Below are 26,452 nucleotides of genomic sequence, written 5' to 3' on the forward strand. Positions count from 1 at the left end.
TTTTGAAATACAGTAAAAAAAGATCTTTGGGAAATGGACAATATAAAAAAGGTGTAAAAATACTTAGAGTAATGCAGGTTTCATTGTGGTGTTTTTAGTCAAAGCCAATCAGACTGTATATAACCATTAAAATATTTAACTCATTCTAGATGATGATAATAGGTAAATGGGAAAGTTTTACTTAAAATCAGATAAATTCTTGAAAGAACTTGACAAAATTTTTCTAAAAGATAAGGGGTTGCTATGGTCCAGATTGTTAAACCATAATCGGCAAGGGATTGGAAGTTTATTATAAAAAAAAGGATGAAATACCTGTTTAAATTGTTAGCAGCCCAAATAATAGCATCAATGAGTTTCTCATGATTGATGTACATACTGTTGATCTTGGTATATCTGCACTTCAAAAGATGCCAGATACTTTGATGTATAGAATGTATTAGATTTGGACTTGTAGGTCAGTGCAGAATATTCAGATGACTTATCAGGATAATGTATGAACACAAAGCCAATTTCCCTATTTTTTCTCTTTTTCCCAGCCAAACTTGTGCTTGATCCATGGGTGAAGGATACACCAAAGGTCTTTCAGATAAGCACTGCTTTACACTTCTGACAATCTTCACTTTGAGATTTCTCATTGAAGTGATCATCTCTAAAATCAAAAGCAATGGCAGCTTGGAGAAACTTAACACACACTCATTAATGGTTGGGTGCAGTGATCATAAAATTTTCAGAGCAACCAGTGAAAATTAGTTTATACACATACAAATTACATGTTCCTGCTTGTGGCAAAGAGTCATTACAGTATGTAGAGTATGACAAGATAAATTTAGATGTAAGAACTCCTGGAGGCAGTGCTCATTTTCTAAAGTTAGTGAAAAAAAATAACAACCATCAACATTTTAAACAATATTAAATACTTTTTTTTAATAAAAGTGCAAATACTAAGTTATAAATTTGTACATTAAATCCAAAACAAGAAATAGGCACCATTTTAGCAATTGACATTCTTCCTTAATGCTGTATTTTGAAAGGAAAAGATAATCATTAGTGCTTGTGCTCCTCTGTACTTGTTTCTTGACAAAAATATAGTGATAACAAAAGGTGTGTTGAGCTGACTGGAACAGGGACCCCATTTGTTTTTTGTGCTAATCACCAGACTTCTCTTTATATTTTTGTCTGCCACTGTACTTGAACTGATAGTAACTGCTATTACTAATGTTTTTAGATTGCAAAAAATAAACAATTTATTCATTTACAATCCAAGGACATTACTTAAAATGCTAGACAAAAATGTTTTTCTGCCCGAATGGAGTTTGTGGGTATCAGATAAAAAATAGCTGCCTGGAGGCATTGACTGATATTATCTGCTATAGTTGTTTTGTTGTAGAAAGCAAAGGCATCTGTACAGCAGACAGAGTATCACTGGTATCTACAACAGAAAAATCTTTTTAGAAATCCATGTCATTTCCTCTTTTTTTCAGACTGTCTGTAATGAGAAAAAAAATTGTTTATTTTCATACATGCCAAGTTTATAGGAATCTGTTGCAGAACAGAATATTCCAATAGATAAATTCTTTATATCATCATGGCATTAGACATGCATCTGCTTTGAAACTTGTGTACACTATAGTAACTGTAATGATAAATAAGATGATTTCTATTTAAACATCAATGAGTGCTTTTCTGCTGAAACTATTAAAAACAAAATTTTGTGGCATTCTGCTTCTGTATTTTATGTATACTGTTTGTTGTCAGATCAAATTTTAAATATATTTGTATTTTCTAGCAACTGACCTGAAGAACAGGATTCAAGCATGGAAACAATCCAAGCAGGATAAGTACAGATTACCTCTTCATTAATGATGATTTACCTAAAAATTTGGAAGTGACCAAAATTCAAATGGACCAGAATAAATAAATAAATAAAAAGCTTTCACTTAGTGTGGCTGTACACTATCAACAACAGACGTAGTATATGTGATTTATGTGGAGTCTCATTATAGTAAAGAGTTTTTACATTTAAGCAAAATCCAATATGTGTACTGTATCACAATTGACAGTACAATAAATACAGTATACGTCTGATTTTGTATTTTATGGACTCAATCTGTTGTTTTGTAAATTAAATAAGAAATGTCCCAAAGTTTTTAGTGTGAATTTTTTAATTTACGTACAAATTTTAATTTAAACATTACCAATGTCAATGACTTTCTAGGGCTTTTTTGATCATTGCTTCGCTCATGTTCCACAGCAATTCAGCCAGTTCTTTGTCTTCGGTAGCTGCGGATGGCTGACATCTGCAACAGTTGTTAAAGTACATTCCTCCGACGCCTTCTAATTCGGGTACCGTGGCACAGTATATACTTGTAGAAGCTGCCTGTTGCTGAAAAGTTTTTTATAAAAATTAGTTCAGTGAGTCAAATATCTTCACTTGTCAATAAGTTGTGTATTATGAGTAATACTCAATGTTTGATTTTAGTATCACAATCTTATTAAAATATAAATCATTGCTCTTGTTGCTCATCAGTTTTTACTCTGCCCCGTGGGCACTAAGAAGCTGTGATGATGTGACCAGGATAAAGAAAGGTGAGAGCAGTAGGCTAACACCTTAAGAGTGCTGGCCAGATGATTGTTTTAGAATATAATTCATAATACACAATTTAATATTTCTAATTTGTAACAAATACCAGAGATTTGGTGAACGGTCTAACGAGTGCAAAAAGCAGTCTGTAGAGCCACCACTGTCTCGAAAGATAGCTGCTGACCATATTTCCTGGGTGAAGCGAATTACAATATATGCCTTTGGGTGACAATCTTCTATTCAATTCGTTACTAAACAAGACATTACACAATTTTGAGTTGTTGTAAGCTCTTAGACCCACGTAATTTTTATAAACTGTAGGAGAAAGTTTCTCTTCAGACAAGTTTTCCTTAGTTAGGTAACTAAATCTGGAAGAAACAAGGTATGTGTCGTTTAAATATATTACTTCCTCGTTTGACGACAATTTTACCTGTGACTTTCGGAGGACACCACTACGACTCTACAGGAACCGGCTTGAATCATTTCGGGTTCTAGAAGCTTGGTCAAATAAAAATGGCTAAGATGGTTAATTTGAAAGGTGCTCTCAAAGTTATCTTCGGTGAGAGTGAAAGGAGGACTAAATACGCCCGCATTCAGTATCAATATATGAAGAGCACTGAAAAATATTTCAAAAATACTTAAAATGATACTTTTTATAACAAAATAAACAGAAAAATTAAATTTTTTTTCTTTGCAGACACACTAAGGTGACATATATCAACACTTGGCAACTTATTGACTATTTATTCAGTTGGATAAATACTGAATAAATAGTCAATAAGTTGCCAAGTGTTGATATATGTCACCTTAGTGTGTCTGCAAAGAAACAGCTTAATAACAACAACACGGTTTCATCAGAATCAAAAGAAAAATTAAAAACAAAACCTGTAACGTGATCGAAAATCTTCCACAAATTTTTCTACACTTCTTAAGGATGAAAGGTCTAAATGAATCCATTCTAACTTTGCATGAGGCTGAAATATATTTGTTAAAAGTTTTAATAGAGATGATATCTCATTAGATAATGTGAAAGCATTAACTGATCACTACATTTTTAAGATATTAACTTTTTTGCTAAGCTGATTTCCTACCAAAATGAGCACGTTATTGTACAAATAATCAGTAAGCCCAATAGTTATATTAAAGTCAAATGATTGCCGAATAAGACTGGCAATCATTTGACTATTTCTGCTATTATTAATTAGGCCTAGAAGTAGGTGTCAGGTTGTCATCTTGTATTATTAAATTTAATAAGAGATGGCAGCCTAACACTACTACTAGGCCAAATTACTTAGTGTTTAATTATTAATGGTAGTAGGAATATGGTCCAATCTAATCAGGCCATCATTTGGCTTTGATGGATTAAGAGAAATTTTTTCTTCCATTCTTTTTTCTATATGAAAATTAAGCACCCTGCAAATTTATGCACTTGTACATTGTGGGACAAGTTTCTATATTCCTTCGTCAAAGAAGTTACCACCTAGGAGATAACTTCACAGACCTGCTGATAAAATCTTGAAAGAGCTTTGTAGAGACATTCAAACAAACAGAAGAATGTTGACATTGAGTATTTCTGAACAACAATGCATGACCCCTTAGCTGTTTGCACAAAAGCTTTGCAGTAGTTTCATTGGGATCTATTTCTGTACCACAACATAGTGCAAACCTTGCTCCCTAGTGAATTTTAGATGGTCTGAGTGGGATTGCAGCATTTCCACACAAAGAATAGCTGACAATTGGCATAAATACTCTGTTCCAGTGGCAAGTTCTTTGAGGTGATATCAAAGGATGGGATGAATTTCTTTTAAGTGCCTGAATTTACAGGGTGATTGCGTCAAGAAGTAGCTTTGATTTGTACTGTACATAATAAAACTGTTAACTTACTTTCTTGTTTTCTCTAACAGCTCACTGGAGGTTGATTTCTAAATAGTCCTTGTATCACTTATTTATTTTAGATTGGCATAATACTATAACATACTTTAACTATTTTTTCATAATTGTTGTTTAATTTTACTTTTCTGGCTGTATATTATATGGGAATATATTGGAATCAGATGAAACTTGACCCTTTGGGTTTTTTCTGCAAATCTTGTTGTTTTCAGACCTCTGAACCCAAAAAAGGATAATAAAAATTCAATGGATGTGTGTTGACATATTTTGTATAATATCTCTGGATGGGGGAAAGATAAAGAAGTGAAATTTAGCATGGTAACTTGTATATAAGGGGCATTAATGCTGTTAAATTTTAATGGTTAAAGTTTGAAGGGATAGAGTGACCATCCCCCTCAAACTTCATGTCATTGAATGGAAATTTTAATTGTTATTGGCATTTACAATATTTTTAAAAACTCATCTCTACTTTCAAAATTAAGCCTTTTGCCTTTTTATTATTATCAATAATATAAAATCTCATAACAGATGGCACCACACACAATTTTAAACTTAGTTGTGTGTTTCTTAAACATTTTTTGCCAGGAAAATTATGCAATGTATTGCTGGCTTTTAACTTTCATGATAAAATTATTTAGGTCAAATTCAAGATGCTCAAAATTAAATCTCTCTCACTATTTGTTTCTTGATAATTTTCCATCAGTAAAGCTTTCTAATATTTCATCTTTGACTTACCCTTTCCTGTTTAATGGTCGAAATTGCACACTCCGTCTTTTCTTTGCTGCGGGTTGCCATGATCACTTCGGCTCCATGAAAAGATAAAGATCTAGCCGTTTCAAACCCTAAAAAAATCAAAACAAATTATTTGTATATAATAGTAATGATCAAATATTTTAAAATGTATGAATTTAGTTGCATTATAATACACTAGCAGCCAGGGACGCCCCCTAGTGGGCATTCTTTACAAATTTCCCTGTTTAATGGTCGAAATTGCACACTCCGTCTTTTCTTTGCTGCGGGTTGCCATGATCACTTCGGCTCCATGAAAAGATAAAGATCTAGCCGTTTCAANTAAATATAAAAAATATCTTGTTTTTATATGGCTTCTGTAAAATCTTATTTTAATGAATAGGTCGTGATGACTTATTATTATACGCTATATGTATATATAAAAGATGTAATTATGACAGGCAGCGAATATCATTTATTGGACTTCTCAAAATTGTGCTTCTTTCAGCAACTTTATCAAACAGAAAAATGAGCTTCCTGAATGATCTTTCCGCTGATCTAAGACATTTATTATTTCTTCGGATGGAGAAATAAAATGATAAATAGTTTCTTTAGAAGCTGCATCGGGAATATTAAAATTGCATAGTTTTTTTTTCTTTATATACGTATAGAAATTTTAATATCGAAAATCGTCTATTATTCAAACGAAAAAATTTTCGATTATTATTATTATTCTTTGTTCTTTTTTCCTACTCATATTCATTATTTTCAATATTAAATAATAAGAAAATGATAAATATTTAATTAATTTAATAAATATTTTCAGAATAGTGTGTGGAATTTCTTAGAATTTATATTTTCAATTTATGCAAAAAAGGAAAAAACTCATTTTTTTCATTAAAAAATTCTGATATTCATAGTTTTACGGTAATAATATTTGTCAAATTCGGTAAGATTTGAATACTAAAGTAAACAAATATGATATTTAGATGATAATCTTCTACCATTGAATCAATATCAATTACCTATTTAAATTGAATATAAAACTCTCTTACTTGGAGGTATTCTTCAATCCTTTACTAAGAGAAAACATTTTATTTCATTTAGTAGATAATGAACAAATGATGATGTAACTTTCTTATTTGATAAGAGAATCATACAATCAAATCTTATTTGAAAAATTACTAAACAAAAAAAAAAGAAAGAAAAAAAAATATATATATATATATATATATATATTTAAGTTGTTTCAATGGTTAAGTCTTTCACGACAAACTACAACAAATTGACTAAAAATATATAAAATCAAAGGAAACAAAATCTTTCATCAAATAATTTGTGTATCATTATATATTTAAGGTTATATAATTTAAAAATTGTAGCAAACTAATATTCTTAAATTTCGTTTAACATTGTAAAGAGAAACCTTGCAGTAATTTTATATTAAATCAATAGTCATAAGTGAATATTTCAGTACTATTGATTATCAAGCATAGATGATATAATATAAAAATATAAGTGTCAATAAATACTTAATAAATATTCTAATTATAAATTTAAGGATTTATAATTTATGTTTAAAAAATTTAGATTTATTTTTAAGTACTTAATCAAGCCAGATCTATGAAAAAATCTTCAAGTACTTTAAAGTTCTATAATTCCTGTACAAGGGTAGATAAAGGTAATGCAATCAACTTAAACAAAATAGTAATTTATCATTAGCAAACAACGTTCAAATTATCGGTTTTTATATTATGATATTAACTAATAAATACCGATGAAAAATCATGACAGATTGTCTTTATACATTAAATTTGACAATGTATAATTTATTGAATTCAAAATCGAAATAATATATACGGACAATTCTCAAAAGTATTTTTAAAAACTAAATTAGTAAATCATGTAACACTTAAATAACTTCGATAAGTTGTTTAAATTCCATATGATTTAATTTTTTTTTCTTCGAGCAAATACATAACGTTCATGCAATAACTGGAATTTAATCATGTGTAACAACATTCTTTCAGTTCATTTTTTTATCATACGCCATTCTTTCATCAATGTAAACAAATTTTCCTTTCATTGCTATGCATATTTTACATATTTGACAACTTTTTTCTTCTTTTGGAATTTTCTAATAAATGTTTCAAACTGCTGCTTCAAACCAAACAAATATTCCTTCTGTATTATCTGCACTCATTCACACTGTTTATACTATAGTGTAACGTTATTATTATAGACAAAAGAAATATTAAGATTAAATAGAAGTTTTAGAAAATAAATAAGAAAAAAAACAAGAGCATATTGTTTTCGGATTGTTGATATATGTCAACACTTTTTTAGAAAATCAATTTTTGCAACTAACACCTTCATTTGCATGTAAATCGTTTGTTTCAAAAGTTTGTCTAATCTTTATAAAGTACATAAAAAATAAAGGTTATACACAAGATTAACAAAAAATATTTTAATTTGTGATATAAATTGATAATAAGAAATGTTTAATTTCCGTTTAAAATAATTATATATTAATGTACTAAACTTTTATTTTTTGTATATTTTATTTACATTTTTTTCTATAAAATAATATTAAATTGTACTGCTATTAAAAATATTCTAATACGTCTTTCAATTTACACAATTTTTTCTTAAATTATAATTTAGTTGTCAAACTTTCTGCTTTATAATAAATAATCAAATTAGAAATGATTATTATGTGGTTAATTTCGTAAAATAATCTTAATGCTACATAGAAACAAGCTCAGCTGGCAGAGAACTACTTCCTTGCTGATCCCAATTTGGAAGAAGATTTCTAATTCAGCTTTTAAGACTAGCTTCGAATACAAGGGATAAGGAAATTGTTACCAGAAAAGAGAAACTAAGTAAGGGTAATTCCTATCTTCTTAATGTCTATGCTTATGAATTAATCTGTTAAACTTTTACGCTAAATAAGATAAAGATAAATACTAAGATTTGTAATACCAACGACTTTCAAAGGATTGGCTAAAGCACCTTGAGATAGGAAGTTTAATTGTTTTAGATAGATTTGTCAAGTGAACGACACACAATTTTCTTTTTATGTGTACTGTGTTATTTTCTGTTTTTATATCTGGCTAGGTGACAAAATTTATCCAATAATAATTACACGATTATATAGGTTATAGATATATATAAATGAGATTTTGGAGGGTATGAAAATTGAAACTTGTTAGTCATAATTTGCACTTTACTCTAGTTTGTAGAGTAAAACATTTATTGTTTAATGTCATAAGACAAGATGTGACTTCCTTCATGTAATAAATGCTCCATTAAAAAATGCAGCATTTATTACATGAAGGAAGTCAACTCTTGTCAGCAGAGAAAAAATTTTAATTCTTATTTATTTGCAACACAATAGTTTACATTGATGGAATTTCTTACTTCAACTATATGCTAGCAAGCATATACATAATTCATCCAGTATTAACTATTAGTTTATTATGTAACTTGAAGATTGATTAATTAAAAATTAAAGCAACATATTTAAACAGTTGAGGTGCTTAGCAGAAAACTGGCATATTCTGCAAAACTACAAAAAATGAGTTAACAAATTTGGATTTGTGCATTATTGATCTGTCTCCTAAAAAACTTTCACAGTTCAGTTACATGTTCTAAGGGTTATACAGTATACCCACATTAATAAAATGATTCAATTCACCAGCATTTTAATATGTCCTCTTTCTCAAAAACTTCCTAATATAGGATATACCATTTTTTTGACCAAGCTCCAACTACAATCTTAGTGGAAATTGTTTTTATTCATCCCGATTGTAGTTTTTTTTTTACCTACACTCATTTAACCATACTATTAATGTTATTGGTCATTTACTGTTGAGTTCCAAAGTGATTAATATAGAAAAATCCACTTAATGCAATGTTAGAAAATTAGAAAAATTACAAAAACTTAGAAAGACAAATTTAATGCCTACTACCATCAGATTAATTAGTCACTTTGGCCATTCCACCGTCACATAAAATGTGCTTGCCAATCTAATACTAGAAGATCCACAGGGTGTTTTCATGAGTGGTATTGCTTAGATAAGTTAAGCATTAATTTGACCCTGACCAAGCATAAAATGGCCATGATAAAGACCTTATTATCCTCAGAACAAGAGTATTAGCATAAAAAATTGTTATATAATATTTATCTATTTTTAAGGGCTAATGTAATAATATATAATAAAATATATAGTTCAATTCTACGAAAGAAAAGAGAAAATATACAAAATAATAATAATACTTCTAATTCAATGTCACGACTTGGTGCATTTTTCGACACTTGGCAAATAATTTCATCATCCACTTGAAGACATGGTTTTGACAAATAAATAAAATAATAAAAGTATTAAAAACAAATCATGTTCAAAACAAACCATTAATTTTCTTTTATGTAAGAACTTAAATCTAACCACGTTTTGTATAAACTGTTTCTGTATTTTAATGGAAATGTAAAAAAATATTTGCATGCTTTATGGAGATGAAGAATTACGTCATATTTGTGAAAGATGATATGTAGAATTGTTAGTATTTATCAATGATGCTTGTAATACATTGAATGCTTGTTAATTCAGCAAATGCCTAACAAATTCTTTTACAATTCTCAAGTCACTTCTGCAATTTCTTATAATTTGAATTAATAACTTTTTATGAAATAATTTTTTTTAATATAGTACAAAATTAAAAGTATAAAATATTTTTTTTAATTGTAAATTGAGGTATCAAATTATTTTGTTGAATATGTTTTATGGTTAGGATTTTTAATTGTTAAAGTAACTGAATCAAAGTTGAAAACAAGAAACAATATATAATACGATACTAAAGGAGAAATATAAATTTATTTGAAGGAATAAGCTTGTTTTTTTTCCTATTTATAGGAAAAAGCAAGCTTAGATACTGTACATAATTTGTCACTTTGACCATCAAGTGGGATGGTCAAAATGACTAATTAATTTAATGGAGAAAACACAACTTTTAATGAATAATTATTTATAATATTATATGATTAATTATATAATTATTATACCATATAATTAATATTAATAAATAACATCATTATAAGGAAACATATTTCAATATGTTTCCTTGTAATGATGTTATTTTAAAATCTTGTAAAATGTTATGCAATTTATACAAAACCAAAAATATGTACAAAATTTTGTTATTAATGTAAGTTATTAGTTATTTTATTGTTCAAAATTCTAAGTGTACTTACAGATGTTTTATAAACTTTAGGAATTAGAATTTATTTAAAATCTTGTATATTCGTACCTTTTTTTTAAGTTTTAAAATAACATCATTAATTATAAGGTAAGTTAATTATATAGTAATCATATGATGAATGTTAATAATTATTATTAAAATAATAAATGTAATTGTTTATGTAGATAAACAAATGTTGGAAAAATAAGTGTAAAAACTGACTAAAGAGAGACTAAAAGTCCAACATGCATTTCAATTTTAAATAAAAGATAATAGATCATTCAGACGACTTATTATAAGTCTACTGTTATGACAAATCTAGATAAAAGTGGATTGAGTAATCCATAAAGGTTTAAAAACAGTTATTTTTATTGATTATTAACATAATATGATGATAAAAAGTATTAAGCACACTCCTGTATCTAATTTAATAATTAAAAATTAATGATTTAAATAAGAGAAATATAGATCTGACCTACAGTAGGACTCTAATCCCAATTCCTGCAAGCATGGTGAAAATCTCATTTGAAAATTTATGAACACAAAGAAACCATCGTACAAATGATAAGTATGATAGTTTTAAAATGATATTTATGAAAACACATGTAATCCATTATACTGTCTATTTAATAGAGGTTTTAGAGAACAGAAGTTTTTGTTTATTGTTCACAGAGTGTTGGTTTAATTAAGGTAATAAATAAATAAATGATCTTATTACCATGCTAGAATTGGATGTTTTGCCTGCTTGTATACAGATGTTCTCTAGACCCAGAATTTACTAAACAATAATAATTAACAGAGATGCCAATCTGAGAAAAGGGCAATCAATAGGCACAGGATCATATGTTATAGTTGGAGAGTGGGGTGGATGGATTTTTCCACTGCTCCCAATTGTTATATCAGAAGAGTGTGCATCATTTTTAGATATGAGTGTGCAACTGGGTCATGCACAGGAACAATTTTTAGACAGACTCTTCGTCACTCACAAACTGGAAGCACTTACTCTCTGTACATTCCACAAGATTGCTATGAATGCACTGATTGGTTTGAGACTTGTCATACTAGTGATTCTATGCAGGCAAAGTGTTAATTAACACCTACACATTTTGCTGCCACTTGTTGCATTAGTGCACTTATTCAAGAGTATAAAAGAGTGGTTCTGTAGTTTTTAGAGAATTATCCATAAGTGTAATTTACATAAGACTTCTGCAGAAAGTATGAAAAATATGTAGTAGTTGTCATCTCTCAGATAATAATAATCATTACATAGTTTAAAAAGCACAAAATACCTATTCCGCAATTAGATCCTGTTACTATGACAATTTTTCCACTCAAATCACGTCCATGGAGAATTTGCAGAGCATTTGTACTAGCATCAAATCTCTGGCGAATATCATCCGAAGATTCTTTTTCTTCAACAGCAAATGCTAGACGAGGATCGGTGTATGTCGTCTTTTTGTTTATGTGACTACAAAATTAATAATTTAGTTAATATTACTTATGTTTTAATATAACTTTGTTATAATTTTATAATATACATTACAAAGTACACCCAATTCTGTTTTTACATGGTATATCTGTTCCCAAGAAATGCACATAAAAAAATCCAACAACAAGTTGTTTAACTTTCCTGATAACATTTAAAACTACATATGTGGCATCATCTGTTATGGTATTTTATTTTAAAACTTTTTAAATTTTAATTATTATAAAATGGCAAAAAACTTAATTTTGAGGAGAGTGATGAGTTTTATAAAAAATTGTATATGCTAATGAGTAAAATCATCACTAAGTTAGACCCTACTCGAGATATGACATAACCTCCTTTAGCTCCCCACCCGGTTGACCTTTAATCACTAAAATTTAATAGCATCCTTCCCCCTAATTCACAAACGTCCCTGCAAACTTTCAGAAAATTTTGACAAAAAACACAGGAGTTAATAAGCTTTAAAGAGGGTGAACAAAATCATGCCCCCCACACACATTAACATCCATATATACAGAAAAAACCCCTCCGAATTTTTGTCCTAAGTCCAAGAATGTAAAAATCTTGGGGGGCATTCTTTGACCAATTGTCATACTTTTCCTCTGTTATTTACAACAGCTGGAAAAGTAATAGGCACTGTCCATATGGAAAAATCAAAGCTTGATTCCAGACCTTAGAACCAGTAAAAATAATACTGTAATAATAAAAATTAATAATAGAATGTGCTTACACAAAATATTTCAATTTTAATTAATAAAAAAAAAATAATTGTAACTTATCAGCAAAATTTATTAAATTTATATTATTTGCACAAATTGTAAATTATTTTTTTATTTGATTTTCTTCAATTAAACACCAAAATACTATAACTTTTTAATGTCGAATGGCTTACAAAAACTACTCTATATTGAAAGAAATGCAGTCATATAAATAAATCATCAAACTCCGAATTAAATTTTTTTCAACTGCTTTAATTACGAGATAGTCTGAATGAAAGGCTGAATATGTGTAGCAACAATTAAATAAAACAGCCAAATCTTAATCGATGGCTGACTTGCTGAGATAGTTTTGGTGCCAGCCTACTGCTCTCAGAGATCCAGGATCAAATCTGGGCAGCTGAAAAATTCCTGGGATTTTTCAGCTGTCCCGATATGTCAAGTCCACCAATGTTTTCTAGGATGGGAATCATCCTAGAAAAGGAAGTATGAATATTTCTTCTTAGAGTTAAAATCAAATGAAGAGTTTTAAAAAGACAAATCATTGAAATGTGTTAAATCAAAACAAATCATGTAAAAACAAAATTGAGTGTATTTGTATTATTAATTAGATTAGAACAACAATTTGAAAAATTAGTACAGTAGAGTCCCGAAAACTCAGCACTCGATAACCCAGCAGTCCAGATAACTCGGCCACACCCTGGCAAGGCGAAAAAAACCCCTAGTTAATTTTCATTATAGACAGCTTTATGCCTCAGAGTATTTTTCTGAGGTCTGTCTTATCAGGTAAATTACTGTGCACTGTGTATTCATTCATTTTCATTTTCATGTAGTAAAGGCTCTATGCCTTCATAAAGTACATACTTTTCCTTTGTTTAAGGGTATTTGGGCAGTTTATTCTCAAGCAAACAATACATACAAGTACAGTACAGTATTTTCTGAGGAAACACTTGTACTTATTCTTTTTTAACTCCATTCCTGATAACCTGGCATTTTCACAAACTCGGCCACCCTTCGGTCCACATTAGGTCGAGTTTTCGGGACTCTACTGTATTAAAAATCTATAATCTTAATTTACACACAACATTTAATATAAGAAAAAGGAAAAAATTTATATTTTACACAATTCTTACTCTACATAAAATACATGTCCATCTTCAGTAATCTTTTTCTCCCATCCATATGGAAGTTCTAAAAATATTTTTGTTTCAATATAATTAGCAGAAACAATATTACAATATTATAGTTATTACATCAACAAAAAAGTACAAATATACAAAATAATATGAAAATAATAGAAACAAAAACGCAGTAAAGATACAGTACAATTTGCAATTGGGAAATGAATCATTTAGACTTTTATGGATTGTTTCATATATCTTGGCCATGCAATGCAAAATACTAGTTGGTTGGGGCTTTGGAAATTTTAAAAGTTTGAGTCCTTTTTGGTAATACACAGTTATCTTGTCAAAGATTTGTCAACAATTTGTTCCCTTCACTAAGTAAATAGATGTGTTCCTGTACTGTGCATTTTTACAGCCTGACCAAGATTCGTGAAACAAACTATGTACTTTATACCATTTTTAAACATGATCTAATTTTATCAAACATTAATATGAAGTTTTTAATAAAATATTTTATATTAAATGAGTTGCAATGTTCTAATATTTGAAATTCAACACTAAGATTTATCAATTTAATATATTAGAAAATTTTATTTTAATTGTGTGCATAACATTTTTTTCTTTAAACTGTATAAAATTTATAATATCTAGTACAGTATGCATGCAATGAGCATCAAGCAACAATCTATCAAGTTCTCCTTTTAGTCATAAGTAGTATTTAGAAGACTTTTTATAGGGATAGAGCAGTAAAAATTTTAATTTAAATAAATATGATTTGTGTACAATGAAGTGTAATTTAAAATTCAAAACAAATTTTATAGAAATTAAACAGTAATTTTAAAATTTGTTAATACACTGTACAATTAATATAACATGTAATATTAATATACAATGTTGTTCTGAAAGTCCATCTTTTTTCCAATAACATTTTTCTAAGTCTAAGTCTATGATTCAGAACTTACATTATCATTATAAATGATCAACTGTTAAATCTTCAGAACAGTTGTTATCTCATATAAGACTTGAACAGGATATGACAGTAAATGTAAAACAGCGAGTTTTTACAATTTTGTCAAAATTTTAAAGTTTTGTGATGTGTTTTATAAGCCTGAATTAATCCCAGATCAGAAACTGTATTGGTGTAAGATATGACAGTTATTTATGTTCAAAGGGTATTTTGAAGTAGGGTATAAACCATGGCAGTAGTTTTAGATATGTTAAAAATCACAGTGACTTTCTTAAAATTATGAGTGAACAAATTAAAATCATTTTGTAGCAAAGATGGGATCAGAATTCATTAATTTAATATCATTGGTGTATACCAGTACTGTAAAGCAGAGCATGATATTGTGAGTAATCTCCCTGTTACTTTAATTTTAATATTTTATAGAGTTATTTAATATTATCAAAAGTACTCACAATCGACATTTTTTGGTTTAATTTATTCATAATATTTTTAGTTTTAATATGTCAAAATGATTAAAAATTATATTTTATTAATCTTATTAGTGTTTGTCATCTCATGATGGTAAGATATAACAATTAATTTTGCAGCAATGGATATTAAAAATTAGACATTCTCATTGATATTATAGTTTTTAATATTTTCTTTAGTCAGTCATTTTATAATAAATAAATTATAAAAAATTTTTATAACAGGGCTGTATTTGTAACCTAAGGATGTTATAAATATTTTAAACATATAAAAACAACAACATACCTTTGTTATTTTATATGTTTAAAAACAATATTAATTTCTTATTCAAATTTACCTCCTGCTACTCTCTTCTTTTTTCCTGTTCTTGGATGTGTCCACTGTGTTGTCTTACTTTCATGACTAAAAATACAAAAACTTAATTAATTTTGCCAGTTAGATATAAGCAATTAATCTTTTGAATATTAGAGAAATTTTTATAGTATAATTAGCATTTTATTCATTTTTTGTCTAAAACTAGTACATAAAGAATAACACTATTTATGTAATGTACAGTACATGGCTATAGCTATATGGGATGACAAGAGTGGCATTTTCCACACTAATGCTCTTCTTCCCTTCAACTGTTTGCTGGTCACCACTGTCGTCTCACTCAGGTTTTTTACACCATTTACTTTCAGTAAATGGCATTAAAAAAATGTTACAAGGAGTTGACCGATGGGTAAAACAGAAAAACAGAGTCAAATACTAAGCTACATGATAGCCATGAGGTATAGAAAAATAAAATTTAATACTTGTTCAGTTTTTTTCATTTTTATTGTGCATTGTCATGTGTAAATTATCACTGGTTTGCATACAGCTTGCATGTGACATGCAAGGAGCTATCTTACAATAATGGCAATTTTACAATAATGAGTTGCTAGTGATTGTGAGCTATTGCATTTTTACAATAGCCTACCAACCTCAAAAACTATACTAAATCTACTCAGGCCATCAGTCTTGAGGGTTACACTCATTTAGAAATTTCTGGCTCCATCTCTGAATATATATATACGTGGTACGATCCAAAAGTTCGGGGACTGCAGTAATGTATGACAACAAAAGCATGTATTTAAAGTTACAGTGTATGAAATGGATTCTATCAAACTACCCCTACGTGTTCAGGTTGATTTCGCCCATGCCACGTGATTAAACCGCAAGTGCTGTTGTTTTTTTTCGGAGATAGTTACCTTTGTTTGGCGACGTAATAAAAATGGAGTTTCAAGAACAGTGCTGCAACATTAAATTTTGTCAGCGTTTAGGTAAAATATCTATGAAGACTTTAAAATTGCTAAGAAAGGTGTACGGTGATTCTATCATGGTGAAATCAAAGGTTTAAAGAGGGCCGAGAATCCATTGCAGATGATGAACGCTCTGGCCGACCTTCGACTTCACAGAACGAGGAAAATGTTGAGTTGGTCTCTCAATTATCTAGACATTTTACGTCGTTTGAGGGAATCCATTCGTTGTAAACGGCTGCAGATCTGGCGAAGTGGAGACTGGTACCTTGTACCTTCTGCATGACAACACACCTGCACATCGGTCCCAAATGGTCACACAGTTTCTCGCCAAATCTCAAATTAATGTGCTTTCACACCCCGCCTATTCACCAGTCTTAGCTCTGTGTGATTTTTATTTGTTTCCATCAATGAAAAAGCATTTGCAGGGATGCCGTTTTGTGTCATCAGATGAGGTGAGAGCAGCATCGCAGGAGGCCTTACGGGAGGTTTCAAAAAATGGCTTCCAGAAGTTATACGAGCGCTGACAAAACTGTATCGTTGCCCAAGGTAATTACTTTGAAGGTGGTTGTGCATCGGTAATATAAACTTTTTAAGGTAAGGAATTTTAAGCCAAGTCCCTGAACTTCTGGATCATACTACGTATATATATATATAAGTTTTAAATTTTCTTAGTATTTAATGAACTTCTACTGTATTTTATTTTTAATCTGGCATTTGTTAATCTAATACCTTGTGAAAAGTATCCAATAATACAGTTGTCTGGTAATAATCTGGCATGCTAGTGTTCCATACATACAAATATGTTTAGATATGTGAATGTGATACACTGAAGACACCTGATAGAAATACAGTATATGCCTGGAAAATAATTATTATATGCACATGAATCATGTTGATTTTGTGCAATAAAATAACAAATACAATCAACCTTTTAAGCAGCAAAACAATATTTAATAACAAACATTTTCAGTCATATTAAAAGACCATCTTCAGGTTAAGAAGAGTTCTATCAAATGTTACAAATTCAACAGTTAAGAATTCAAGAAAAAAGGATAGAAGAATTAGAGAATGTCAAACATTTCAAATTTAAAGAAAGATGAAATAAAATAATATAAAAAATACCAAAAATATAAAATTTTGCTTGTTGGGCTACAATTTCAAAAAATTGTAGACCTATCAATTCGTCTGTCTGTCTGTCTGTCTGTCCTTCCTTAATCTCGAGAACGATGTTAGATAGATGACCGGCATGACTTTACTGCTAACAGGAATAGCATAATTTACAGAGGCAAGGCACTACTAATTTGAGGTGGAGAGCATATATTTTAAATTAAATAAATTTTAAAATGTGGTTAAAAATTCTAATTCGGCAATAATCGCTCGTTATATGGGTTCTNTAGAAAATACATGGGTGATGAAGAACAAAATTAACAAATAACTATAAAAAAAAACATTCTTGAAAGTTACTAGGTGTCAATTTCAAACTGTGCCCTTCAAGCTGTCGAAAGTGTGTCATAGTCTTTATAGTTAACAGATGTGTGGGTCGGTTGTTTTTGCATGTGTGAAAACCTAATAAGCAGGGGCCCAATCTGGAACTGATCAGGTTACACTTACGTATGGGTGCAAGATTCAGGGGGCATGTCTTTTGTTCAGGTCAGTTAGACAGGCAGGATGTGACCAGTATCCAGTCCAAACTGTTAAACCAATTATTTGTTAGATATTAAACAGCAAGTTTTACATTTAGAGATCTTTACATGCTAAGATCCTAACAGCAGACCAGCCTTTATGCATTGATTTACATATTTCTAAGGCTTCTATATGTCATAGCTGTTTATTTCTGATGATCTTCATGACCCTACAGTACACTACATTAATTAAATCCACAAGGGCATAAGCCAAAAGTGCCATATTAGGTAGAGACTTTTGAATATTGTATTTATGCTCTTTCAAGCAAGTTCTGAAAGATCTAGATATCACACCAACAACATATACTGTCATGAGCATGAGCATAATATATCAAAATTATGGTTTTATAAGTTGTAAAGCTCTGACAGTCTTATATTTGGATATTTACATCCAGATATTTAGCGTCTGTTTGAGAAATGTGGTGAAGTGCACAATAGTACCTTCTCCATGACAACATGCCTGCACAGTTTCTTGCCAGATATCGTACTAATGTGCTTCCACAAGGGGATTAGTTTGAAGGTGTTTGTGCATCGGTGTTTTAAACTATTGAAGGCAAGGAACTATATGGCAAGTCCCCAAATTTTTTGATCCTACCACACATGCATGCACACACACATTATATAAATATGGGTCAATATTTTTTATATATTCCTGAGCCAAAATTTGTTCTATCCAAATCTGGATGAGATAATTGAACAATAGAAAACAGGAAAAAAAGAAGGAAAGACAGTTTAAGAAGCCAAATGGAATCTAGTAGAATGCAAAACAAAAAATATTGGAAATTTGAATATATGTAATCATAGTGAGATGTATATTATATTATATGGAGCCAAAATGTACAGAATATTAAAAACAGATAAATTAGATACACAGATTAAAAACTTTTATGTATTTGTTAGTAGAGAAAGAAGGGTTATAATATAAATAACAGATAATTTTTTAATACTATAGAATCCTGCTAACTTGACTTAATGTAGACTGAGAAAATGAAAAGTTTTACAGTATAGTGATGATGCTAGTTTAAATACCAAAATTTTAAGGTATTATATGTACAAATTCATATACATATTAACTATTTACTAATAGTGATTATTTCTATTTGTAGTTCAATTTTAATAAAAAAAATAGTGGCTATTCAGTGGCTACTTTCAAGTTAGTGACATTCACGACGTGGTGTTTTGCAGTGGCACCTTGAAAAAAGAATTATATTCTTTATTATATGAAAATGATGCTATTAAGTGTTGCCAATGAAAAACTAACTTATTTGATCCTAGTGTTGTTATAGAGGAGTGTTGTTAAAAGTTAGATTACATGTACTGTACTTTTTTTTTTTTAACAACCTGATGAGTTTTACATATTGTCAAAGTAATGAATGGAATCAAGTTTCTGGGACTCTATTATATTGTGAACTATTTTTGGTACACCCGATTATTTTTTCATTTCATCCTGTTAGTAAAATTTTCTAGGAAGAACACTGTTTTATATTAAAATCTTCATTAACTTCTTTAAAAAATCCAGCAATAAGTCGCATAACTTTTCCAGCAAAAAAGTTAAACTTGTGTGTGGTGCCAACTGTTATGAGATTTTATTTAAAACTAATTTTTATATCATTAATTGGCAAAAATTTTAATTTTGAGGGTAGAGATGAGTTTTATAACTAAAAGTTGTAAATGCTAATAACAAGTACAGAACAGCATATCAGACTTATTATATCAAGAGAAGTAGACATGTAGATCAAAAGGAAAATAAACTCATTTTTTCTTCTCATATACAATAAAAAAAAAAATATATATATATATATATAACTCACAGNTCAAGAGAAGTAGACATGTAGATCAAAAGGAAAATAAACTCATTTTTTCTTCTCATATACAATAAAAAAAAAAAAATATACAGATATATATATATATTATATTGTAAAATACATTTTGAAGCAAGTCCCTCATTAGCCATTACATAGGATAAATTACAAAAGGAGGTGGATATCTAAAGTTATCAAAGCTATTTCACTTTAAAATATGTGAAAAAAAATTCTGGAATGCACAATTCAAATTTCTGATAAATATATTATGCTAAAAAATTGGTTGAAAAATAAATTCTTTATACATACAGTGGTGGTAAAAAAAACTGCATCACCTTCAGTTTTTTGCAACTGTGAAAGATTGCAAAAAGGTTTAAGCAGTAACACAATTAACAGAAAATGTATCTGAAATTATGTAAAAGTAACTGCTAACTGCAAAAATGTAATGTTTTTTATTAAATTTATGTAAATACAGGGCTTAAACTGTAACAAATACGAGGGCTGTTCGGAAAGTTCGCAGCCTCAAATAGAACAACAAACAAAATAATGTTAAAACTTTTTTTATTTTTCAATGTAGTCTCCTTTATTAGCAATGCACTTATTCCAGCGATGTTCTAGCTTTTTTATGCCATTACAATAGGTCGATTTGTCAAGGTGTGCAAAATACTCGTTTACTTCAGAAATGACTTTGTCATTTGAGTGGAATCTCTTTCCAACCAAGAATTATTTTAAATTTGGAAAAGGGTGGAAGTCACTGGGNTTTGCAGATTACCTAGATAATCTGAACATTACCTAGGTAATTTGAGAAATGGAATAATTTTCGCAGCTTTAACGGATCACCCTAGTTAATCTGCAGATTAGCTAGGTAATGCGCACATTAACGGATTTCGAGCTTTAGCGGTAACATATGTACAAATCTGAATAATAGTGACTTCAACAATTAAATTTGTAAATAACTCTTAATTGTAAAAAAATTTTTATATTTAATAAAACGTAATACGAAATTTAATAACTGTTTGAAGATTCGGTATTTATTAAAATAAATTTTTAAAAAATGACACATTTTTAGATTCATTTATAATTCTAGGAAATAAATTAAAACTTTCTCTTGTTTCCGGACCGAAATTATATTGGAAACGGGTGCACAGAATTCGAAAATGACTATGAAAAAGCTCTATTGCGCGAGGTTTAGATGTTTCAAGTATATTTCAGTATGCAGGGAAATATATACAGTTAACTTGCGGTGACGAACAACGGACTCTCTGTTAGTTTCACTGTTGCTTTCTCTTTTGAGAGTCCAGCGATAATCCTTGAGCATGGTTTGTCCCTGCTAACGAAATTTAATTTCGGAAATGCTTGATGTTTCCCCTGTTCATCGATCGCATCAATCAAGTTGTGTGGAAATATGTCGAAGTATGATAACATCATTAGTTGACACTAGAAATTCGTGGTTATTTCCCATAAATCTAGTCACCGCAGCTTTGAATGAATTAAAATATGTAAAACTGTAGAAATAAATATAATTTCGTTAAAATGTATAAAAAGTTTTTGGATTAAAAAGGTAGTAAAATATTTTTAAAAAACACCTTAAGACCAATTAAAACTGCTCTTACATCTTATTTTATAGCCAGTTTTAAGGGGTTTATATATATATATATTTTACTAACTTTTTAATCCAAAAACCTTTTATACATTTTAACGAAATTATATTTATTTCTACAGTTTTACTCGTGGTTTTAACTTGTTTACATTATTTTTAATTTCAATTTTAAACATATAAAATCGATATATTCAACTTTTTTTTCCCCCTAGCTTTAAATCCCTATGGCTTGTCATTCAAAACTCATGTAATGATATCAATATATATCATTCGACATACGTTATTATATCTTGGAATATTCTGTCAAAACAATTTTTCATTTCCGGGATACTTAAAAAAATATACTCGTGCATAGTTGTTCCGCCTATTCTGGAGATAAACGCTGCATTTAACTAACAAAGAGGCAACAGATAAAGAATACTGCACTCATTCATCACTTTAGTTATCATTATTCAACTCAACGCTGTAATCAATACCATAAATATCTTTTTTATAAAGAACAATTACGTTGCCCTTTAAAAAAAAAAAACGATAGAATTGTTGTTAGTAACAGAAATATATTCTTTGCTGCTTCCTAATCGGTAAGCTATCTACAGTAATATTTTACACGTTTTAATTTTTAATCGTCTTTCTTCTATTTTTGTGGATGATTATGAGTGAGATTGTTATCATCGTTATTCTGTTAAATGCCCATTTTAGCGGAAATAACGTTGCAAAGTTCAATATTTGTTCAAGAAAAACTCGATACATTTTCAGATTATCAACTGAACTGTGATGCGGATAAAAACCGGGCCTGGGGAATCCAGAATCAAATCCGGACAACAACTCCCCTAGAATTTTTCATACGGGGGTCAGTCTCAGTTATGTCGAATCCCGTCCCTTTTCATCTTCCGCTTCATTGTAAGCCTGAATGAACCCACAATGGATTTAAAAAGTCTTTTAGTGTTCGTGAGGAAAAAAGAGTAAAAAATGAACGAGCAAATATTGTGACGATGTCGGGCTGCAATTTTTAATCATATTTTTAATGTATTTAATTTAAAATATATGCTCTCTACCTTAAATTAATAGCGTCTTGCCCCTGTATACATCATACGTTTACTGTCAACAACGTGCCGGTCATCTACCTAACTCCTTTCAGGGGAAAATGTTTTAATTGAACTTACTTACTTTTGGTTCGCATCGGTTTGTATATAGTTAATCGGGGCCTCCTGCCCCTAAGGTTTCCGCATCTGGTGTCGTCTTTCTGCAAAATAGGTAGAAGAAAATAGCATAATACTAATTAATTAATTTAATACTATCCGTAATTAAATTTGGTAACAGTAAATATACCAAGCAAATTAGTACCACATTTTTGGATAAATGCCATTTCTGCTTATTTGCTATCATGGAGAAACAAGTTGTTTCCTAGCATATATTTCAAGAGGATCGTGCACAACCTCTGTTTATTTTCGTTAGTTATTACGAATTCTCTACAAATCCACCAGTGACCAAATGGATAAAGCCACTGAACCCGTGTGACCTGGACCTGGCCGCCTAGAGTTTTCAGAGTTTTCTTCAGTAAGGACTGCACCAACCGAAATAAAAATATTAAATATCGAGTAAGAATTTAATTTATTTAAAAAAAAATGATATATTAGATTTTATCTGGATCCAGAACTTTNTGAATTATTCCCGCCAAAAATTAAATTGATCGCAGCCCCGCATATAGGCAAGGCCGCGAACTTTTCGAACAGCCCTCGTACAATATAAGATGCATCCAAGTGGTCAATCTGATGACAAAAAATACAATACAGATTGTTTTTCTACTGAAAAACCTACAGAAGTAAAATAGAAATGTTATTAAAACTTAATATTTGGTTGTACCTCATCTAGTGTTAATGACTGCTTCACATCTCCAGGTCATTGATTGGATGAGTTCTTGAATGTATTCTTTACTCAGTTTGTAATTTGTGGTGAAATACACAAATTAGTGACTCCTGGAGTTGTAAAGTGATGTTGGCTTCTTTTTCATTATTTCTTTGCCCATCTTATTCCAACAATTTTTGATATGGTAAAATCCAGACTATTTCTAGGTCAAGTCAAACTGTTGATTCCATGGTCACTTTTCCATTTTTAAACCTGCATGCAATTTGAAAAAATACAATACAACTAAGCTTTTAGTTAAACTAAAGCTTAATGCCTAGAGAATGCTATTCCATAGCAATTTGGCCCTATGACATGGATCATCCTGGAATATGCAATTGGAAGCTGACCTAAACTGTTCCCAGATGGTGGAGAGTAATTTCTTATCCAAAATGTCAATATACACTTTAGCATTGACTTCCTTGCACAAATTGTAAGCAACCAACTCCTTCATAGGAAATACAGCCCCAAATCATCTGGGAAACAGGATGCTTGACGGTACAGATAATACAGTCTGGATGGTGTTCCTCCCCTTTGTGACGTCTGACTGTCTGCTTTTCATCAGACTGTACAGGTTGAATTTTGATTCTTCAGAAAACACCACTGATTTCCACTGATCAATAGTCCATTATCAATGTTCTTTTGCCCTTGCTAGATGCTATTTTCTCATTTTGGCAGTCAGTAAAGGCTTCTTTCTGGATCAATGTGCCACCAAACCTGATCCAAACAGCCATTTTCATACAGTAAATGCAGATGCTTCTACTGAACATCTGATTCGTTTTGTTTTGCTGTCTTAAGGTCTGATGAATAAGACCTTCTATTCTGAAGACACAATTGATCAAATACCTGTCCTGGCTGCTGTGGATAAGCATGGATGACCACTGCCACCTTTTTTCGCAGTGCTTCCAGTTCTCTTTAACTTCTGAAGTCAAACAACAGTAGACTGAGAACAGCCCATTATTTCTGCTATAGAACATGTAGCAAGTCCTTCTTTGTGTAAAGCAATGGACACAATGGACACTTTTCTTTCGTAGTGTTAGTTGCACGTATTTCACCATAATGCAGCATAGCAGTCCAAGTTGTAAAAACACACACTGGAAGTTCTGGCAGTATTTACAGAGTTTTTTGGATAATGCAATCTTCCATAATAGTATGACTCATTCAAATAGCTTGCTACTTTTATAATATGATGCAACTTTTGTGAAATATTGCACAATTATTTTAAAAACAAGTTTTTAAAATAATTGTGCAATATTTCACAAAAATAAAAAATTGTTTTAAAAGTAATGCAATTTTTTACCACCACTGTATAAGAAAACAGGATAAATTACAAAAGGAGGCGGACATCTATAAGCGATAATCTGTAATTTATCCTAAGTAATAGCCGACAAGGAACTTGCACCAAAATGTATTCCACAGTAGAATAAACACTGTAATAACCTAACAAATCAGTTTTTTAGGTTTTTATAGTGCTTACTTTTGTCTAATATTAACCAGTTGTAAAGTAGCAGTTGTTAACATAGTAAAATATATACCTTGGAAAGGAAAAACCAGTTTATTTTCGTGTGTAATATCCTCTATAAGTCAAACTCTACATCAGGGATAGTCAACCTTTTTATACTACCACCCACTTTTGTATCTTTGTTGGTAGTAAAATTTTCTAACCACCCATCCAACAGCAACCTAACCACAGCAAGTTAATTTAGCACAACTGCAAAGTACTCATAATTTTTGAGTAGTGGTTTAGTAAAAATATGTAGTTAAATTTATCTTTTTATTTATATTTTGCATATGTTTATAATACACACAAAAATTTTTTTGCCAGTGCACCAAGTGTTTTTTTTATGTCAAATTGAAAAAAGTAGCTAAATCTGGCAATGCCAACCCCACCATAAAATGAGCTCAACTCAAGTAATGGCCACTGTTACAGTACAAACTGCTCCGTCAGTGAGTCATAGATGCGCGGTAATAACGGAAAGTTCTTTTGGCATCGGACAAAACTCCTACCAACCACCAAGAAAGCTCAAATCGGTGGGCGGTAGGGACCAGGTTGACTACCATTTTTCTACATGCCTGCAAAATCTCTCTAGTCACTCGAAAAAATCCAGTTACAGCCGATCAAATATCTTTATTTTTGGAAAAACACAACATATGCATAACGATCCCTCTTTGGCGTCAAGCGTATTTTTTTTCTCTAGAAATATATTAATGTAGGTGACATCGAATGATAATTACACTCCAATACAAAATGCACGTGTTGCATTCTTCCGAAAAGAAAAAGTAAAAATATTTGATTGATTAACCGGAATTTTTGAGTGACTGGAGAGATCAAGTTTGGCTTATAGAGGATATTACATATTGCTGTTCCCCATAGAGAAGTTTATCAGTTTATTTTCCTTTCAATCTACACGTCTCCTCACTTCAGTATAATCAGTCCTACATTAAAGGCAGAGCCACAATACCTATAATACTGAGCAGAAAAGAATTCCAAAACCTATTTATCCAAGTATACTTAAGAAATGAGAGATATAAATTGTTTTGATTATTTAAATAATGATTGACTTGTATCAGAAATATCTATTATAATTAATAATACAGTGTAATTTATATTTAAAGTTATTAATAATATAAAACTAACTTAGCATAATAAACTTTCCCATCTAAAGTTGCTCTCTCCTCCCATCCTGGTGCAAGTTCATCTTCACTATCCGTCTCCGGCAATAAAGCAGACATATTTATCTAAATAGAATATAAATATACGAGCGAAATAAATTTCATTTTACTTATAAAAATTAATGAAAATGCCACGATAACATTACCGATAACCTGCGTGACTGACACCACAGCCAACTTCTGTATTGTTTGTTTACTGTACCACTCCGGTGTGACGTGATGTCACAAATTTGTCTTATTTATTACAAACTGAATAAATAATAAAGTAAATATTAATATATAGAAATAAATTTTAGATATTAATATATATTTAT

General features: G+C 30.1%; 2 protein-coding genes across 6 annotated transcripts in view; one reads left to right on the forward strand and one right to left on the reverse strand.

Annotated features, from left to right (window-relative positions):
- LOC111617898 (ubiquitin conjugation factor E4 B-like) overlaps positions 1–2,143 on the forward strand; it is a 52,672-nt gene extending 50,529 nt beyond the window's left edge. The window contains exon 26 of the mRNA XM_023359248.1: positions 1,787–2,143. Coding sequence (XP_023215016.1) covers positions 1,787–1,860 — 74 coding nt within the window. The 3' untranslated portion in view covers positions 1,861–2,143. The remainder of the gene's footprint in view (positions 1–1,786) is intronic.
- LOC111617900 (WW domain-containing oxidoreductase-like) lies at positions 946–26,408 on the reverse strand. Of its 5 annotated transcripts, XR_002755503.1 has the most exons (12): positions 26,285–26,408; positions 26,104–26,204; positions 15,537–15,601; positions 13,774–13,831; positions 11,728–11,906; positions 5,207–5,313; positions 3,467–3,555; positions 3,012–3,197; positions 2,688–2,949; positions 2,196–2,383; positions 1,521–1,633; positions 946–1,429 (listed from the first exon to the last, which is right to left on the reverse strand). XR_002755503.1 is itself a non-coding variant. In XM_023359255.1 (11 exons), exons 2-10 carry the CDS (start codon positions 26,196–26,198, stop codon positions 2,201–2,203), a joined length of 1,224 nt encoding a protein of 407 aa, XP_023215023.1. In that variant the 5' UTR covers positions 26,199–26,204; positions 26,285–26,408; the 3' UTR covers positions 988–1,429; positions 2,196–2,200. The 5 variants fall into 5 exon arrangements, 4 of the variants coding, with proteins under 4 accessions (XP_023215023.1, XP_023215022.1, XP_023215021.1 ...); XM_023359255.1 differs by lacking the exon at positions 1,521–1,633 and having other exon boundaries at positions 988–1,429; XM_023359254.1 differs by lacking the exon at positions 1,521–1,633 and having other exon boundaries at positions 988–1,486.
- Between the last annotated feature and the right edge of the window lie 44 nt (positions 26,409–26,452).

The sequence above is a fragment of the Centruroides sculpturatus genome, unplaced genomic scaffold (genome assembly GCF_000671375.1).
Source record: "Centruroides sculpturatus isolate CEXI.00-Female unplaced genomic scaffold, Cexi_2.0 scaffold215, whole genome shotgun sequence".
NCBI classification, from domain to species: Eukaryota; Metazoa; Arthropoda; class Arachnida; order Scorpiones; family Buthidae; genus Centruroides; species Centruroides sculpturatus.

Bases quoted from the DNA above. Each gene is read 5' to 3' on its own strand.
- LOC111617900 (XM_023359255.1), bottom strand. From the start codon at position 26,198: ATGTCTGCTTTATTGCCGGAGACGGATAGTGAAGATGAACTTGCACCA. The intron at 11,907-13,773 runs GTAAGAATTGTG...TTAATTTTGTAG, and splicing joins GGACATGTATTTTATGTAGA to TCACATAAACAAAAAGACGA. The intron at 2,384-2,687 runs GTATTTGTTACA...AAAACTTTTCAG, and splicing joins GACCGTTCACCAAATCTCTG to CAACAGGCAGCTTCTACAAG.